At 42.4% G+C, this 19,160-nt stretch overlaps 1 protein-coding gene across 1 annotated transcript in view; it reads right to left on the bottom strand.

Annotated features, from left to right (window-relative positions):
- LOC118799504 (plexin-A2-like) overlaps nucleotides 1-19,160 on the bottom strand; it is a 137,708-nt gene that overhangs the window by 31,151 nt on the left and 87,397 nt on the right. The window contains exons 13-17 of the mRNA XM_036559430.1: nucleotides 14,105-14,256; nucleotides 8,403-8,520; nucleotides 8,123-8,259; nucleotides 5,177-5,344; nucleotides 707-800 (exon numbers count right to left, since the gene is read on the bottom strand). Of these exons, the coding sequence (XP_036415323.1) occupies nucleotides 707-800; nucleotides 5,177-5,344; nucleotides 8,123-8,259; nucleotides 8,403-8,520; nucleotides 14,105-14,256 (669 nt within the window). The remainder of the gene's footprint in view (nucleotides 1-706; nucleotides 801-5,176; nucleotides 5,345-8,122; nucleotides 8,260-8,402; nucleotides 8,521-14,104; nucleotides 14,257-19,160) is intronic.

The raw sequence follows: 19,160 nt of genomic DNA on the forward strand, positions 1-19,160 counted from the left end.
TGTGTACAGTAAGGAGTGATATTAGTGTGTAGCAGTATGGAGTGATATTGCCTGTGTGTACAGTAAGGAGTGATATTAGTGTGTAGCAGTATGGAGTGATATTGCCTGTGTGTACAGTAAGGAGTGATATTAGTGTGTAGCAGTATGGAGTGATATTGCCTGTGTGTACAGTAAGGAGTGATATTAGTGTGTAGCAGTATGGAGTGATATTGCCTGTGTGTAACAGTGTGGAGTTATATTTTCATTGTGTAACAGTAAGGAGTAATATTGTCAGTGTGTAACAGTAAGGAGTGATATCACTGTGCAGCGGTATGGAGTGATATTGCCTGTGTTTACCAATAAGGAGTGATACTGTCAGAGTGAAACAGTATGGAGTGATATTGTCAGTATGTAACAGTACAGAGTGATACTGTCAGTGTGTAACACTAAGAAGTGATGTTGTCAGTGTTACAGTCAGAGTGAAATTGCCAGTGTGTAACAGTTTCTGAGTGATATTGTGGGTCTATCAGTAAAAGGTCATATTTTCAGTGTGTAACAGTATGGAGTGATACTGTCAGTGTGTAACAGTAAGGTGTGATATCACTGTAATAGTGATACTCTCAGTGTGTGACAGTAAAGAGTGATACTCTCAGTGTGCGACAGTAAAAAGTGATACTCTTATTGTGTAACAGTAAAGAGTGATACTCTCAGTGTGTGTTGTACTGACATTGACAGACTCGTGACCAGCATATTTGACTCGGACCCGAGGCTCCTGCACCACATCCAGATTTGTTCCAGTCACGGTCAGCGTGGTGTGACCACTGCCAAACAGAAAGAACAACACAAAGTGGTTAATCACAAACAACAACAACAAAAACAACAACAACAACAAAGTAATATTTCTTGTTATTATTTACAGTAGCTGATGTATTGGAATAGATTTAGCCCCTTTGTCACGCTTCCCTCCGGTCTCACTATTACTACTTCCTAGCCTCTGGATTTGAACACCTCACCTGATCACATGACCTCAGATGTCCCTCACGTGACTCTCCACCGCTCCACTTCACCTGATTACTGATTCCGCTCACCTGTTAAGTTCACTATACAAACCCCCTCAGTTTGTTGGCACTTTGTGAAGTATTGCCTTTGTTTACAGAGCCTTACTGAGCCTTCCAGTCTTAGTTTGCTTCTCCGTGTTTGACCATTGCTTTGTTTTTTGACCCTGTCTTTAGCCTAGCACTCTTAGTACTGTTGGTATTTCTGGTTTGACCTTCTTTTCTGGATTTTGGCTTTGACCTTGGACTGGTTGACCATCCATTCTGGATGCTCCTTTCTTTAATAAACCTTTTTACTTCGGTTTGGTCTGCAAGCATCTGAATTCTGTCTGAACCTGACACCCTTACGCTTCACACTACCATCATCACCCCTACCACTGTTAGTGTTTACCTGACTATGACACCAAGACACTTCACGATGATTTTCCCTTTAAACTGTCACTGTCTTCACATAGACACACTGAGAGACACGTCTGTTCAAATGATAATGACAGTGTATAATTTCCCTCTCCTTGCTCTCTCTTTTTGGAGAGTGACACAGTCTTCCCCCGAGCCATCACCACACACCGTTAGAGCAGAAAATAAGCAGGTAACAACATCAAAAGATTAACACGAATAACAGGATTTAACCAGAGATATTAAACTAAATGAGCTGATGTCATTATAAAGCCTTTACCGCACAGCGTCAGGCACGAGTTACAGATAAGATTCAGCTTCTGACAATCTGAGAGGATTTACAGAGCAAAATACTGAGCCTGCAGTGCAACTCAGCTAAAGGAGGAGAGAGAGAGAGAGAGAGAGAGAGAGAGAGAGAGAGAGAGGGGGGGGCAGGGAGAGAGACATAGAAGGAGAAAAGAAAATAAATAGACAAACAGAGAAGGAGAGAGAGAAAGAGAGGAGACAGAAAGAAATAGAGAGAGGTGGGGGAGACAGAGAAAATGGAATTAAGAGAAAGAAAGAAAGAAAGAAAGAAAGGAAAGAATTGAGAGAGAGAGGGAAAGAAGAGAAGAGGGACTAAGAAAGAGAGAGAGGACGAGTGTGAGAGAGAAATTGTGGCAAACAAAAAGAGAAAGAAATTTGAGAGATTAAGAGAAAAAAGAAAAAACATACAGAGAGAGGAGAAGGAAGAAAAAACAAAAAGAGAAGAGAAAGAGAAAATAAAAAGAAACGTACAGAGAGAGAGGGGAAGAAGAAAAAAGGAAAGAGTGAGAGAAACAAAGAAGGTGAGAGAGAAAAAAGAAGAGAGCAGAGAGAAAGAGAAACAGAGAGAGAGGAATTGAAAGAAAGAAAGAAAGAAAGAAAGAAAGAAAGAAAGAAAGGAATTGAGAAAAAGACAAACAGAGAAACAGAGAGTAAGAGAAAGAGTGAGAGCGAGAAGGAGAGAGAGGGACAGACGAGAGAGAAGAGAATAAGAAAGAAAGAGAGAGGCCGAGGCAAAGACTAAGGAAGAGAGAAAGAGCATGAGAGAGAGAGAGAGAGAGAGAGAGAGAGAGAGGGAAAGAAAAGAAATTTGAGCTATTAAGAGAGAGAGAAATGACAAAAAATGGAGAGAAAATAAGTAGAAAAGGAAGAGAAAAAGAAAGGAAATAAACATACAGAGAGAGAGAGAAGGAAGAAAAGAGTGAGTGAGAGAGAGAGAGAGAGAGAGAAGGAAGAAAAGAGTGATAGAGAGAGAGAAGGAAGAAAAGAGTGAGAGAGAGAGAGAGAGAAGGAAGAAAAGAGTGATAGAGAGAGAGAGAGAAGGAAGAAAAGAGTGAGAGAGAGAGAGAGGGAGAGAGAGTTGAGGCTGAAAGCCTCTCACACTTCAAAGAGCACCTGAGTTAATGTGCGAGTGCTCTGCGTGATGGAGGAGAGATGGAGAAACGACACTTTGATCGCCCTCCGCACAGGCAGCCTCTCTCACTCCATCCGCCCTCTCCCTGTCTCTCACACACACTGAGGGTCTATGAGGGGTCTATAATTTAACAGCAGAGCTGAGTGTTTGGTATTCAGTCCATAACATCGACCATTCAGTGTAACATGAAGCCACAGCTGGAGGACAAGTAGTTATCACCCCAGCACACTCCACTCTCACACCCGCACACACCGCAGAGTAATACACACCCACAACAACATCTGGGCAGATGAGACTATATTACGTGCAGATAAATCTCATATCTCAGCCATTATGTATTAATACTTAAGTAACTACTATGTTATTGACACCCTATATGGACAAAAGTATTGGGACACCTACACATCACACCTACAGGAGCTTTTATGAATCCCATTCTAAATCCATAGGCATTAATATGGAGTTGGTCCCCCTTTGCAGCTCTAACAGCTTCCACTCTTCTGGGAAGCTTCTATAAGATGTTGGAGAGAGTCTGTGGGAATTTCTGCCCATTCAGTTAAAAGAGCATTTGTGAGGTCAGACACTGATGTTGGACGAGAGGGTCTGGCTCACAGTCTCCGTTCTAGTTCATCCTAAAGGTGTTTGATGGGGTTGAGGTCAGGGTTCTGTGAGGGCCAGTCAAGTTCTTCCACACCAAACTCACCCAGTCAGGCCTTTATGGAGCTGCTTTGTGCACTGGGGCTCAGTCATGCTGGAACAGGAAAGGTTCTTCCCCAATCTGTTCCACAAAGTTGGAAGTGTATAATTGTCCAGAATGTCTTGGTGCTGAAGCATTAAGATTTCCCTTCACTGGAACTAAGGGTTCTAGATTAACCCCTGAAAAACAGCCCCATATCATCATCCCTCCTCCACCAAACTCTACAGCTGGCACAGTGCAGTCAGGCAGGTAACGTTCTCCTGGCATTCGCCAAACCCAGACTCATCCATCAGACTGACCGATAGAGAAGCTGATTCGTCACTCCACAGAATACGTTTCCACTGATCCAGAGTCCAGTGGCGGCGCTTTACTCCACTCCGTCTGACGCTCAACACTGTGCTTGGTGATGTTAGACTTGCATGCAGCTGCTCGACCATAGAAACCCTGCCATGAAGCTCAAGGCGCAGTTTCAGTGCTGAAGTTGATGCCAGAGGAGGTTTGAACTCTGTAGTTATTGATCAGCAGAGTGTTGACTTTTCTGCTCTGTGCTCCTCAGAACTCGGCCCCCGCTCTGTAACTTTACGTGGTCTGACACTTCATGGCTGAGTTGCTGTGGTTCCTAAACACGTCCACTTTTCAATAATTCCACTCACAGCTGATCGTGGAAAATCTAGGAGGGCAGAAATTTCACAACCTGACTTCAACAGTGGCACCAAATTACAGCACCATGCTCTAATTCAGGGAGCTCTTTAGACCCATTCTTTCACTAATGTGTGTAAAGGCAGGCTGCATGGCTATGAGCTTGATTTTATACACCTTTAGCAATGAGACTTAGAGGTGTGTCCCAATACTTTTGTCCATATAGTGTATAAGATACTCCACCTGCATGAGGAAGGAGAAAGTCAAAGGAAAATAAGTTTTCAAAACTGGAGTTCAAAAACGGATAAAAAGCTACAGAGAAAATGAGGCTCCTAACAACCACCTGGAAGAGCTGGTCGGCCCCAAAACTGCCCCCTCAGATAAACAGCACTGAAAGCTTTCATCTCTGAGAGAGAGGAGAAAATTAAGCTGCTTCAGATCTGAAAACCACAGGTGTTTCTGTCCATCCTTCCACTGTGAGAAGACGACTCAGCGCTGTGGGTCTGAAAGGATGTGTAGCTGATCAAGAAGAACCTCACTGAGAAAAGGAGACGGACACATCAAACAAAGAAGCTGAACGATGGACTGACCACCCCAGAGTCCAGACCTCAACACCACTGAATGTGTTTGATTACTTCAGAAAATGATCAACCAGCTTCTAAGACTGAACTTTGGAGGTGTGTCTGCAGATTCTCTGAGGAGCTGAAAGTGAGTCTCCTGAAAAGAATGGAAGCTGGAATAAAGGGACAGAGTGACTCACTGAACACTGAGCACTCAGACAGCTGAGATTAGAGTTAGTTTTTGAGGCTTCGGAGTCATTTTCTGTTAATTTATGTTTTCTGCTGTTTTTCTTATAAAGAAAAATGATTGGCTTGTACTTAATGGCTGTTTTGACTGGAATAAATAAATGACGGGTCTCTGACTTTGGCACAGTATCATTTCTATTTATTTATTCATCGTTTTTGTTTTTACCTGGTGATGCTCCATTCGGGCTCTATGCGCAGCACTGTGGGGTCCTCAATGTATTCAAAGCTCAGTTTACTGCTGAGTTCAGCTCGGTCCACGTTCACCCGCACCTCAACCGACCCCTCCCCGTAGATAGAGGGCGCTGAGAAACACACAATTTCATTGGAGCTCCGCCTTCAGGAACAAAGAGAAGAAAAAATTCAGTTTAATCAGAGACATTATAAAGGAGGAGGAGACGGTCACTTGTTGAAATATGAATGAGAAAGCTTGTAATGCTCAACATGGCATTTGTTTGTGGAGAAAGCCCCACACTTCACCAAAAAAGAGCCAATCAGCTTGCCGGTTACACCGTGAGCAGAGACAGCCCCACCCCCCAATCTGTCGTGGGGATCTGCCAACCGCAGTAACCAGAACAAACTGACAAACCAGGCTTTTTGTGTGTTATTGAGCCAAATGCTGCAAACTATTCATGAAGTTTTTGTCAAATTTTATAAGTGATTTCAAATATATTTTTTAAACAGCAATTTGGCCCAGTTTTGAGTATTTTGGTGTCAAAAAGAGACGAGTCTGTTTTATATGGCTGGAAATAACGGCCCGGTGGCACTTCAAAGACGGCTGCCGACTCTCCTGCTTTCCTTTTGGTTTAACAGACCTCTGAAGTTGTGTTGTTGTTCTGGTCCTCATTATGCCCATATAAGAAATAGGGGGTATAAGCTGGTTACCATTACGGTAAAAATGAACAGCGTTTTCAACAACGACTGCTGTCTAACTCTGTGTTAAGCAGAAATGTTTCTAAGCTAATGCACATAAGTGGACAAAAGTATTGGGACACCTACACATCACACTTTTATGAATCCCACTCTGAATCCATAGGCATTAACATGGGGTTGGTCCCCCTTTGCAGCTCTAACAGCTTCCACTCTTCTGGGAAGCTTCTACAAGATTTTGGAGTGTGTCTGAATTTCTGCCCATTCATCCAGAAGAGCATTTGTGAGTCCCAACACTTTTGTCCATACTGTGTATTTTTGCCTTATTGCCCACCTTGTCGAAAGACACCAGAGTAGATGTGTAAGATCTCAGTTAATGTGAGGAGGAGCGCACTGCCAAACTAGAAAAGAGCTTTTCCAGAAGAAGAACCATTGAACTAAACATTTTGGTGCCATTAAAATTAACATCAGGGCTGCTGTGGCGAGTAAGTTAGCAGTTAGCCCATGCTGGAGTAGCCAGCCAACATGAGACCCCCGAACACCAGGGAGTATTTCACACACTGCAGGTCACCTTTACTGTGTTCTTTCTGCCACTGAGACACTTTCTGTTTTCAAACTACAGTGCAGTCTCTCCTGCGCTAATGAAGCAGCGGAGGGTTTAGGACTGAAATGAGATTCTATTTCTGTACTGGCTGCAGTTTAGCCTCAAAGCAGGGCAGAACTCCACTAATCTCTCTCTCTCACTCTCTCTCTCTCTGATCTGCCTCTTACTGTCTCTAACACGCCTGTGACTGTTGCTGTAATTAGAGAATATCCCACTAATTTTGCCCGTTCCTCCTGCTACAATGAGGCCACTTCACTCCTGCAACGAGAGCTTTCACCACGAGGGACCGTTTGATCCTCAAATAGAGCTCCAAAAACAGGAGTCTTTCAGGACACTCGCAGGAAGATCCATCGGAACAGCTCAGTGAATTCAAGTTTTGAAGATATTTCATGAAACTTTTTGGCCCTTTTTTGTACATTTCTCTCTAAACTCTTTTGCCGTCTTCTCATTATTGGTGTCATCTTTTTGTTTCCTCTTTATGTGATGACGGTCAAGAAGTTGGAAAATTGACATCGACTGATTAGTTGTTTAGCTGGTCACTGTCAACGGGTGATTTTATCATGTAAATCAGAGGTGCCCAATACGTCGATCACGATCGACCAGTCGACAGCACAGGGCACGTTGGTAGATCGCGCCTCATTCCAACAGGCTATCAAATTTCAACACTTTCTTACTGCTTCTGATGGCGGGCCAGGTCAATGAGATTGACCAACGAAAAATTTGGCCACTGTCTCTGCTTGTTACCACAGCCCGCCTAAAGCACTGCTGTGAATGTGCCTCTCTAGCAATCTAGAAAGTTTTCATTTATCGGTAGGCAGTTCATGTAGCGCCACTTCTTATGGTCTTCCTTTTGTAACCTACACCGACTCTTTCAGAAGATGAGTGTGAGACCGAGCGCAAAGAAACCGAAAGCTTACCTCTTCCATGCAGAGCAGGAGGAGGACTATTTTTTTACGATGTCAAACTACAAATGCATCTGCTTGATTTGCCAAGTAGCCATCGCACTTCCAAGGAAGGGGAACGTCGAGAGGCATTTTCTAACTATACACAGAAACTACGACGATGAATTCTCGGCTAAAAGTGAACTCAGAAAGAAAAAAGTGGTCCAGACTACACAAACCTGCTGACACCATTCAGTGCAAATCATCAGAATAAGGTTAGTTTGCCCTGTAATGCTGACTATCAATACAGGCCACTGAAGTGCATTAAAAAAGTTCCAAAGCTTTTAAAGAGGGTGAGGCCAGCCTATTTTAAAGGTAGATCACAATGACCTGCCCACTGGAAAAAGCAGATCTCAAGCCACAAAAGTATGGGCACCCCTGATGTAAACAATCCACCTGCTGGGATGGACCTGCCTGGTCTTGTTGATCACACCTTGATGGCACAGTACACACTCCTAAGCTTTAAGCCTATTGTTGCTCTGCTGTGTGTGTGTTATGTATGTATCTTTGAGGAGTGTTGCTTGCTGTCACTACGTACTGCATTTAGAACTGATGACAAAGCTCTAGACTGGCCCTAATCAAGAGACTCAAACTACAGAGTAAATGTGGAGGCTGCATGCTAACAGCTCTGTGTTAACAGCTCCAGGCTAACAGTAACACTCAGACACCTCGAGGTTAGTTGTGACCTGCTGCGACTGACCTGTAAAACTCGCAGGTTTCGTTGCCGAAGCGAACGTGCACAGTGCTGCCTGAGTCCAGGTGTTCTCCCACGATGGTCACTTTAGTCCCTCCAGAAATGGGTCCTCGGCCTGGGGTCAGCCCCAACACCCTGGGGGTCTGTTTATATATGAGAAATACAGTTTATATACAATTAGGTGTATTATTACAATAATAATAATAATAATAATAATAATGTTACTACTATTAGTACTGCATCCATCCACAGTGTGTGTGTGTGTGTGTGTGTGTGTGAGACATACCACGAATGTGTAGACCTGAGAGGAGTGTGTGCGAAGTTCTGGTCTGCATTCTCCCACACACAGATGAACAGGACCGGGTCCACTGACCGGCAGTGCAGAGTCCATCTCACACACCACCCTGCAGCACAAACACACACATAGAGTCAAATACACAATTAGGTACTCAAACAGAACACAGACACAAACTAGTCTAGTACACAAACTAGCAGTGTACATCTGCGACCTTACAACGATTCAGTTCAGTTATGATTCTTTTGGAAATGATTCAGTGAATCACACAGTCAAACTGCTTCCACACTACACAATCATGCAGTTACACAGTCTCAGTGCTGGATTCATTTGTGCTGGTGGTTCAATGTTCACACAATCTGTCTGCATTACAGTCCAGTCACATCTGAATCTCTTCTCTTTCTTCCTTCCTTCCTTCCTTCCTTTACTTCTCTCCTTCTTATTCCTTCTTTCCTTTCTTTGTTTCACTATTTCTTCTTCCTATTCTTCCTTCCATTCTTTATTTCACTCTTTCTTCTTCCTGTCCTTCCTTCCGTCCTTTATTTCAATCTTCTTCCTATCCTTCCTTCCTTCATTTCACTCATTCTTCATCCTTCTTTCCATTCTTTATTTCACTATTTCGCCTTCCTTCCTTCCTTCCTTCATTATTTCACTCTTTCTTCTTATCATTCCTTCCTTCACTTATTTCACTCTGTCTTCTTCGTATCCTTTATTTCACTGTCTTCTTCCAATCCTTTCTTACTTCCTTTATTTCACTCTGTCTTCTTCCTATCCTCTCTTCCTTCCATCCCTCCTTTCTTTATTTTACTCTTTCTTCTTCTTATTCTTTCTTCATTTCTTTCTTTTCCTTCACTCCTTTATTTCTTTATTTCACTCTTTCTCCTTAATATTCATTCTTTCTCCCTTTTTCCTTTCCTTCCGTGGCTTATTTCACTTTTTTCTTTTTCTGATTCCTTCCTTCCGTCTTTTCATTCCTTCTGTCCGTCCTTCATTTCTTTCCTTCTTTGCTGTTTTTTCCGTTTGAACTCTGTGACTTGTTGCTCAGAAATATTATTTTATGATAATGTGCTCTTGTTTGAAAGTGTTATATTTCCTTCAGGAAATGCAAATGTTGTTGATTATAATACGCTAAAATTGATGCAGCTGAATCACCATCTTCACACACACACACACACACACACACACACACACACACACATACGCACGCACACACACAAACACAGCACCTCAACCTCGCCTCCCCCCCCCCACACACACACACACATCATTATAATCACCATAGCAACAGTCATCAGCAGCCCTGTGGGTCAATAAGAGGGAAGCGGCTGCAGCAACTTGACTCTCTGATCAAACGCTGCACTACTGTATTACACGGTCATTGATTAGGCTACTGATCAGGAAATGATCATAGCTGGACAAACACACACACACACACACACACACACACACACATACACACAGCATGCACAGTCTCACAGATTCAAGCACATGGACAGGCAAACACACACACACACAGACACACACACAGGTGCAGACTGCCCCCCCGACCCCCCTCCCCTCCCAAAGTGTGTAAGTGGGACCTAAATTACAGCTAACGCTCATTTTTCTGAACACACGCTGTTAATCAGGATCCGGCGCGGCGCGTCACCAGCGGCTTAATCAGGAGTTCAAACTGAAAACGCCTCTTAAACATTCATATTCATATATCAGCTCTTTGAGCTACTAAGCAGCTTTGGTTACTCTGCTCATTATACTGAAATAAATATGGCATCTTGGCAAGACTGAGAGAACATTAAAGGGGAAATCCATCAATTTTTCCAAAATTTCTATATAATTAAATGGTAAAGATGTAAACAAATTCATTTAGAGTGGTTTGGTGTGAAACGCTCCGTCAACATTCCATATAAACTCAGAAGACTCTATATCTGTCTATATCTGTGTTGTAGTCATGGCGACCCCTGGTTCCTATCAACACCACTGTAAAGAGATCTGGGTCTCTATAATCAACCATTTCACATCAAACCACTCTGAATCACTCTGTTTACATTTCAAACACTGAATATGCAGAAAATGTAAAAAATCAGTGGCATTCCCCTTTAAATGTAGGCAATATATTGACACTGTTGTAATAAAACCCTCTTCTGACTGCTTAACAACCTCCTAATTCAGAGGATGCAGCGATAATCAGGGGAAAAATGTCTGTACAGCAAAACGTCAGTTTTGGTAATATGGACATAAAGCTGACTACAAAAATGACACACGGCTTCAGAGCTCTATTACTGAGCCTTTTAAACGGAACAACAGGAGCCACATCACTGGCTTGCAGAGGTGGGAACGAGTCACAAGTCCCAAGTAACAAGTAAGTCTCAAGGCTTGACACTCAAGTCCCAAATCAAGATAGTCGAGTCTTGATTCAAGTCCAGAGTCAGTACAGGCGAGTCTCAAGTTGAGTCCCAAGTCAGTAGTCCTAATCCTCGAGTCCTAACCAAGTCAGTCTGCATTCTTCAGCAAATTTAAGGCCATAACACTGAATTATGGTAGCAGTATTGAAGCCTTTTAATGACAGCATGTTAGCAGTGTATGGCTGTATATTAATTTTTATTAATATACAATAATATACAATATTAACCATGACAGGCATACTGGTATACACAAAGAGTAGTGCAACTACACATGAAAAGAATCTTAAAAGTACTATTGAACATTAAAAAAAAAAAAACTTAATCTCTCCCTTGCCTCCCCTTGAGTATTGAGGGCAAGAGAACGGTCAAGAGATTTAATATATTTACAATCTGAAAAGGCTAGAAACTCAAGAGCAATACTGAAAATGACCGGCTTAGTCAGAGTGACCTGCGACTAGCAAAGTGAACTCAAGACTGAGCAGCGAGCAGCATGTGAGTGCTTCTTAAGTTGGGTGCCCACAGCTGCAACTGCTCAGCCCCAATTACTCAGTCCTGGCTCTTCAGCCCCTCCTAGCGGTCGGAGGAGGCCTAGTAAGTTGCTTGGACGTTACACTCATTTTAATAACACTTACACTTTTTTGTCTTTAATTTCTCTTTTATGTTTTTTATTTTGCTTTTATTTACTTTGTACTTTCTTTTAATTATTTACTTTGTGTTTTTTATGCTGTTGCACTTTATATCTGTTTAGCACTTTATTATTATATTCCATTTAGTCTTTTTTTACATTTGTTAATGTTAATCAAATCATGTTAATGAGTCAATATGCAGTATGTTTGTTTTGTTATATGTCACGCTGTGAATCACAAAACAAACAGTATTTTTCACTGAACTGTATCAAAAACAGTAACATGAGAAATATGATTAAACAGAGAGAGCTAATATACATGCAGAAGAACCTTATTAACTGCTGTTTTATTTGTTTTTTTCTGAGCACTTTGCCACCCCACTACAAACACTGGGTCTAATCAGGGTCTGAACATTGTGGCGACGCCCCTGTCTGTGGGCCTGCTAATATTTCCCTATTCAAACTCATAACAGGCTCTAATGTGCCAAAAAATTATCCAGTTTTCCTGGCGACACCTTCCTGTGTTTTCTCTCCACTCGAATATAAATGAAGTCCAGCTGCGGCCCAATCGAATTATAGCAGCAACACACACAGCTAACAAATCACTCTCCGTCCAGCGCAGCGGCATGCAGTGAATTCCAATCACTCTCCCTCTCTCTCTCTCTCTCTCTCTCTCTCTCTCGCTCTCTCTCTCCCTGCCCCTCCTCCCTACCCCTCTCCCTCTCTCTCTCTGTAGCTTTTGGCTATGACTCTCGACCCTGGCCCATCATTTACGAAACAAGCTCAGTTGCTGTGTTATTCTAATTATCCAGTCTTGTTTTGCTTTCATGCTTTAAGACTAATGTGCGTTGGTAGTGATGATGTCATAGGACTGAAATGCCCTCCTGCACCACACAGTTTAGTGTTTTCTGCTCCAACATGGATTATCTAACTATTCTGCTGATGAACAAACACTATTAATTACACTCATAATAACACTATTAACTATTATTGTTATTATTATTAGTTCTAATTAAATTGTATTATTATTATTACCACATGGGTGGTAAGGAAGGCACAACAGCGCCTCTTCCTACCTCAGGCGGCTTAGGAGGTTCGGCATGAACCCCTGCAACCTCAGAACAATTTACACATGTACTATGGAGAGCATTCTAACAGGCTCCATCACCACCTGGTATGGGACCTGCACTGCCATTGAGCAGAAAGCTCTGCAGAGGGTGGTGTGGACAGGCCAGCACAACACTGGGGTCCAGCTCCCAGACCTCCTGGATTTATACAGCAGCCACTGCCTGAGGAAGACCAGGAGGATTCTAAAGGACTCCACCCTCCCAAGCCAGTGTCTGTTCTCACAGCTGCCGAGCGGGAGGAGGTTCAGAAGCATAAAGTCCAGAACCAGCCGGTTCCGAGACAGTTTCTTCCCCCAGGCTATCATATTTTTGTATTTAACTTGTGAATTAAAAATCTAAGAATTAAACATTTTCACGTAATAATCTATATAAAAGTTAATAGAGTATAATAATGTAAATAAAAATGTCACAGTATTGGCTAATTAACCATCATCAGTCTGAGACAGTGCAGTCACAGGCTCGCGATGCAGACAGTGAACCAGAGATGGAGAAGTTTCTCTGGGCACTTTGTTTGGTGTGGACTTTTCACACCTTTTTCTTTAGTTCGCTCCATTGGACATGTGAACACACCACCTGTATTCAGGTCTGCAGCAAACAGCTGGACTGGTCTGGCAGAAACCCGCAGGTCTCTGTCCGTTTTAAACAAACACTGTTCAGTTCACAGCTGATGGAAACGCGCTCTGTGATCAAACGAGGGAATTCATCAACAGAGCTGGTTTTATTTCTCATCTAGAGGCACGACGGCACCGTACAGTGAGCATAGCGACTGTTTTAACAACAGACTCTTTAGACATTGAACACAAGCTGCTGTTAAAACAACAGACGAGCCATAAAATAATAGAGAAGAGATGCATTTGATTTCACTTCACAAATCATAGCGAAACGTATATATTTGGTCGAGCATCAGCGACCTGAGTGGTTAAACTCAAACGGATAAACCAAAGATAAGCAGATATCAAGTGAGATTTATGATTTATTTCAAATGAACCACAAAAACTCTCAAAACTAAAGAGTCATCTCGAGACCAAACTGTTACTCTTTTGGGAAGCCAGTGGAGTATTTTCAGTGAAAACGTGATGGACTGCAGCTCCAAATCACAGTCCACAACCAACTCGTACATTTCTGCTCTTTTTTCCCCCACTTTTAACATCACTACAACCATGTGTTTTTAACGTTTTATAACATTCCTGCAAATTTTGCAAACCTACTGATGACCAGAATGGCCAGTCTGATCTTGTTCAGGCCCTGATTCTCAGGTTTTCAGTGTCAGCGTTTAAGAAAAGAAAAATAAAGTTGGATTTAAAATTTTAGTTTCATGTGGGCCGCTATGCTTTGTAGTTATACGCAGGTGAGACTTGGGGTAGAAAAGGTTGAGAACCCCTGCTGTAAACAGCACTGACTGCATGAGTTTACATGAGTCTTTACTAAAGACCCCTTGAAGAACCATCTTTAAGAGTGTATGACTGAGTAATGATTAAGTGTATTTGTTTCTACACTTCTACGTAAATGATGCACAGGGGGTGTTTGTGTGTTCCTCACTGTTCGGCGGTGATGTATCCCTCTGATTGGGCGGAACACGGCACTCCTGCCACCTCCACCCTGCCCTGCAGCTCCGACAGAGTCATGCCCAGGTTTACACCACGAATGGTCACCAGTGTACCCCCCTCTGTAGGACCAGCTAGAGGGGTCACCTAATAAGAGAAAGAGAGAAAAAAAAGAAAGACGTCTAGAGTCTCAAGACAAATACTCATTTTAAAAGGCCACAGAACAGCATCAGAATCAAACATCATAAACACCATATAAAATATCTGTATGGGAAATAAGCTGCAGTTGCAGAATCACTGTGAATAATACAGTTCATTGTGTGTTTTGATGCCAGAGCTGTGCTCTCTGTCCGTCTTATACACGTCAGCACAGCATCCTCAAACTGCAGTGCCACAGTTCAGTGCCTCCTCTGCTCCAGCACAGCTGATCCAAGTCATCAGTTAATTAGCAGTGAAATCAGCAGGTTATTTGTCAACAAAATTCAATGATCCAGACATCCGGACCGTAAAGAACGGTGGGAAAACGGCTCTATCCGTTTACTCCAGTCAGCAGCTCTGTTCAGTGTGCGGAGCTGAAACTCTTCACTTCAAAGCCTCACGCTGCTTTGATGTGTGGCAGCTCGCCAGGTTTGGCTTGCATTCCTGCTCTCAGATGGAGCGGCAAACTCTGCCAAACTCAGCCAAACACAACAAATACAACCCAAACTCTGCCAAACTCAACCAAACCCAACAAATACAACCCAAACTCAACCAAACACAACAAATACAACCCAAATTCTGCCAAACTCAACCAAACACAACAAATACAACCCAAACTCAACAAAACACATCCAAACACAACAAATACAACCCAAACTCTGCCAAACTCAACCAAACACAACCAACTCAGCTAAACACAACAAATACAAGCCAAACTCAGCCAAACACAACAAATACAACCCAAACTCAGCCAAATACAACAGACACAAACCAAACTCAGCCAAACACAACCAAACACAACAAATACAACCCAAACTCAACCAAACACAACCAAACACAACTCAAGCACAGATACATCCCAAACCCAGCCAGAAACGTAACAAATACAAGCCAAACTCAGCCAAACACAACAAATACAATCCAAACTCAGCCAAATACAACCGAACACAACAGATACAACCCAAACTCAGCAAAATCCAACCCAAACTCAGCCAAACACAACTAATACAACCCAAACACAACCAAAACTCGAGAAAACACAATCAACACAACCAAACACAACTCAAGCACAATCCAAATACAACAAACACAGCCAAAACACAACTAAACACAACCCAGACACAACCAGTACAACTAAGCACAACAGATATATACCAACAACACCACCAAGCACAATTCAAACACAGCACAAACTCAGCCAAAACACAACCAATATAACAAAAACAATCCAAACTCTCCAACTAAAAGAGTCCAAACCTAAACCCAGTCCAAACCCAAACACAGCCCAAAACGACCCAAATGCAAACATAACCCAAACTCAGCCAATACAAAACAACACAACCCAAACACAACCCAACAACTAATGCAACCAAAACACATTCCAAACGGTTCAAATGCAGACAGAGCCCAAACCTCGGCCCGAAGGCAGTACAGAGAAAATAATACACCAACATCTACTAATACTCTCTTCTGATAGGCAGGGAATGTCAAAGCAGAGCAGGTAGCTTTTTATGGTGCATATGGTCTTGAGGGGAACGTCATATCTCTAAAAGAACACAACCAAAATTAGCAAAACATATTCCTAAAAGAAAACCTCACATCTACACGTTTAACAGTTACAGCTCAGAGGTCATTACTTATTCATAGCACACGTGACTGAATTAAAACATAATGATCATAAACTATTAATGGAAAATTGACAGTGGAACAAATATAGTCAGGAAACAACATGAGGCTTTACCACTGACCTCAATCAGGTTTGCGTATGAGGTAATGTTGTTTCTGACACTGTTGTCCACAAAAATGGTACAAACGTACGTCACATAACTAAAACAGCAGCAGCCATTTTTTTTTGAAGCCTCATGTTTTTTTGCACTTTGCCCATTTTTATTTACCCGACACTCAACACAGTTTATTTAGAGGTTTGCATGAGAAGCTAATTCATGTACGTAAGCGGTCACTACTTGTTAGCTACATTAGCCTCATAGCTCAAACTAAAGAAGCTAAATTCAGACCGCCGTACTTGTTTTGGCTGATTTGATTATATAGCTAATATCAAGGATCTCTCCGACTTGTAGGCTAACATTTGTTAGCGTCGCGGAGGTCAGTCTCTCCCTGGGGTTTCCAAACAAGGTTTCACCTGTGCTTGGGGCTCCGGCCCCTCCTTCCTACCGGTTCTTACGGCCCTCATCGGGGCTCTGGGGTCTGGCGCTTGCCACAATCGGTTACCATCTTATGCTCTGTTTTGGATGCTGGTATGCTGGTCAACCAGCACGACCATGCTGGGGTGATCAGCACCAGACCAGCAGGGAAGTTGTCCATTCAGGATGTCGCCACATTTAGCAGGAAGCCCTGCGTCCTCTTCTTTCTGCTTTCTGTCATTTCAGTCTTCGGCCGACTGTCTCCAGGACTTCGGACCTACATTTAGCGGCGTTCACTGAAGTGCTGAACGTTAGCGGTTCACTGATTAATCGGGCCAATTAATGCTATTTTGAGACTGTCAGTATCAGTGATGCCTGCTCTCATGAGGCCGATAAACAAAAAATGTCTGCAGGGACATCAGTATGGCTGCTGTGGAACGGTGTTAGAGCGCCCCCTTGTGTCAATTTCACCATTCTGTGTGCAGACGTCAGTGAGTGCTGTGAAACAGTGAGAAATGTGCCAATGTAACGTTTCCTGAGAGAAAATGGTTTAAATTCCTACCTTTCAAAGCTATTATATTTAGTTGGCCACTCTTAATAACATCTACAGTGTTTTCTGTCTGTACAATTAGACTGATTTGGGTCTTTTACTAAGAAAACGCGAATAATATTAGTTGGGAATAGTAACGGTAGCAAACCTTCAATCAGCTAAACTAGCTTACAGGCGCTAAAAGCAACTGTTCTCGTTTCAAATCAACAAAGTGCTACCGTAAGATATCGTATCAGTTGCTTGCCTGAACTCAACAGGCCGCAACCTAGATCTGAGGTTTCCTTCTAATTAAGCTAATCTTGCCTTAATCTTACCTTCCCTCATAATAAACGTCTAATAAACGTCTGCAGTATTTACTATACTTCTCTCCTCTCAGTGTGAACTGGGCGGTCCTAATCTTGGGTTACGCTTCCGTAAACATTCCCCCTGACCAATCACAAGGCTGCGTCTCTGGCCCCGCCCACACAAAACAGTTTCAGTCAGAGAAACTTAGTGAGCTAAAGCTAACCCCACATAAAAGCTAGCAAGCTAGACCACCTGTCTGTAGCTGCCTGTCGCCCACTCACTCGTTTATCCAACATCAACATCTGTTCCTTCATCCACCCATTTATTTGTCCATCTGCTCGCCTGTTCGTTTGTTTGTACGTCCATCCGCACATCTGTCCGTCTGCGACTTTTTTCGTCCAGTTAGCGTCCCATAAAGATCTGAATTTTAGTTCTGTATGGGGGCGGAGCAGGCTAGGAGTGATGGACAGAGAGCTGTCACTCAAGCTATTCATTAGCCACGCCCACACAGTTCTCAGAAAGGTCTGCTCAGCTGTTTTGTCATGTTTATACCTTACATTTTTCATTCAAGCTTTGCTGGACGTTTAATATAAAACTCAAATTTAGTGTCATATAAACAGTTTAATATTTTACTGTGTTCCCTGGGACTTTAACAGAAGTTTGAAACGTAGTGTTAGTGTTACCAACCTGCCAACGTTTTGAGGAATGAATGTTATGGGCTACAGTTTCTGCACTTGTGTTAGTGTCTCTCTCCCTCTGTGTGAAAAACCCATATTGGTCGACCACTATGGGACCCATGGGGGCCCCACGTCAGCATTAGCATTAGCATTATGTTAGAATCACCACATTTCTCCCCCTAGTTGTCACTCTCTTCATGACTTGCGGCAGCTCCAATGGACTTCCCCGACTTAATTGCAGCATGAATGTATGGAAAAAGAGGCTTATGAGGAGCAATTAGCCACGTTTAATCTTATATAAACACTTATGTAGCTTAGTAGCGCACACAATACCACACATCACTCCACAGCCTCCTGGTAAAGAATGTAGGTTACGTAAGGGCATTAAAGAGAACGTCTCCAGATAGAGCGCACAGGGCTTACGTGGGATTATGCTGTAAAAATAAAGATGTATGTGCAGAGTGGAGGGTATATGAGCAGATATATTAAAATATTTTCTGCACAATAACACTGAAAAATGAACAGGGGACAAGTGCACGCTGATCTTAACCATAAGTTTGAAATGAGACTTTATAGCATAAACTTTATATTTATTACTTTTTTTCTGTAAATTTTAGTGCATAATTTCTCTTTATTATTTTACATATTGGAAATAAAACAACACATAAAATGTGGCATAAATTTTTCACAGGCAAGCATATGAATAGTAATTGTGCATTAAAGGGGAATGCAACCAATTTTTTCAAAATTCCTGCATATTTCAGTGCATCAGATGTAATCAGAGTGATTCAGAGTGGTTTGGTGTGAAATGGTTCAGATGTCTTTACAGTGGTGGTGATAGGAACCAGGGGTCGCCATGACTACAACACAAATATAGACATTTTATTTACTATCCAGAACCACCGGTGAACCTACACGAGTCTTCTGAGTTTATATGGAATGTTGATGATGGAAAATAGTGGAAAATCTGAAATAATAAGTTTTCTTTGGGGACTATTTTATCTGCATGTACCCCTCCGCCATGAATAGATCAAAATAAAAGGATTTAATTTCATTTTAAGCCATAACTCTATCACAAAACTATTACAAATCAATGTCTCAGTCATCAGGCAGTGAATACATAACCATTTTATGTGTAACTGTCTGTGAGGGAGCTTTTAGAGGTGGACGTCTGGTTCCTATCACCACCATTGTGAACAA

Source organism: Colossoma macropomum, unplaced genomic scaffold (genome assembly GCF_904425465.1).
Source record: "Colossoma macropomum unplaced genomic scaffold, Colossoma_macropomum, whole genome shotgun sequence".
NCBI lineage: Eukaryota > Metazoa > Chordata > Actinopteri > Characiformes > Serrasalmidae > Colossoma > Colossoma macropomum.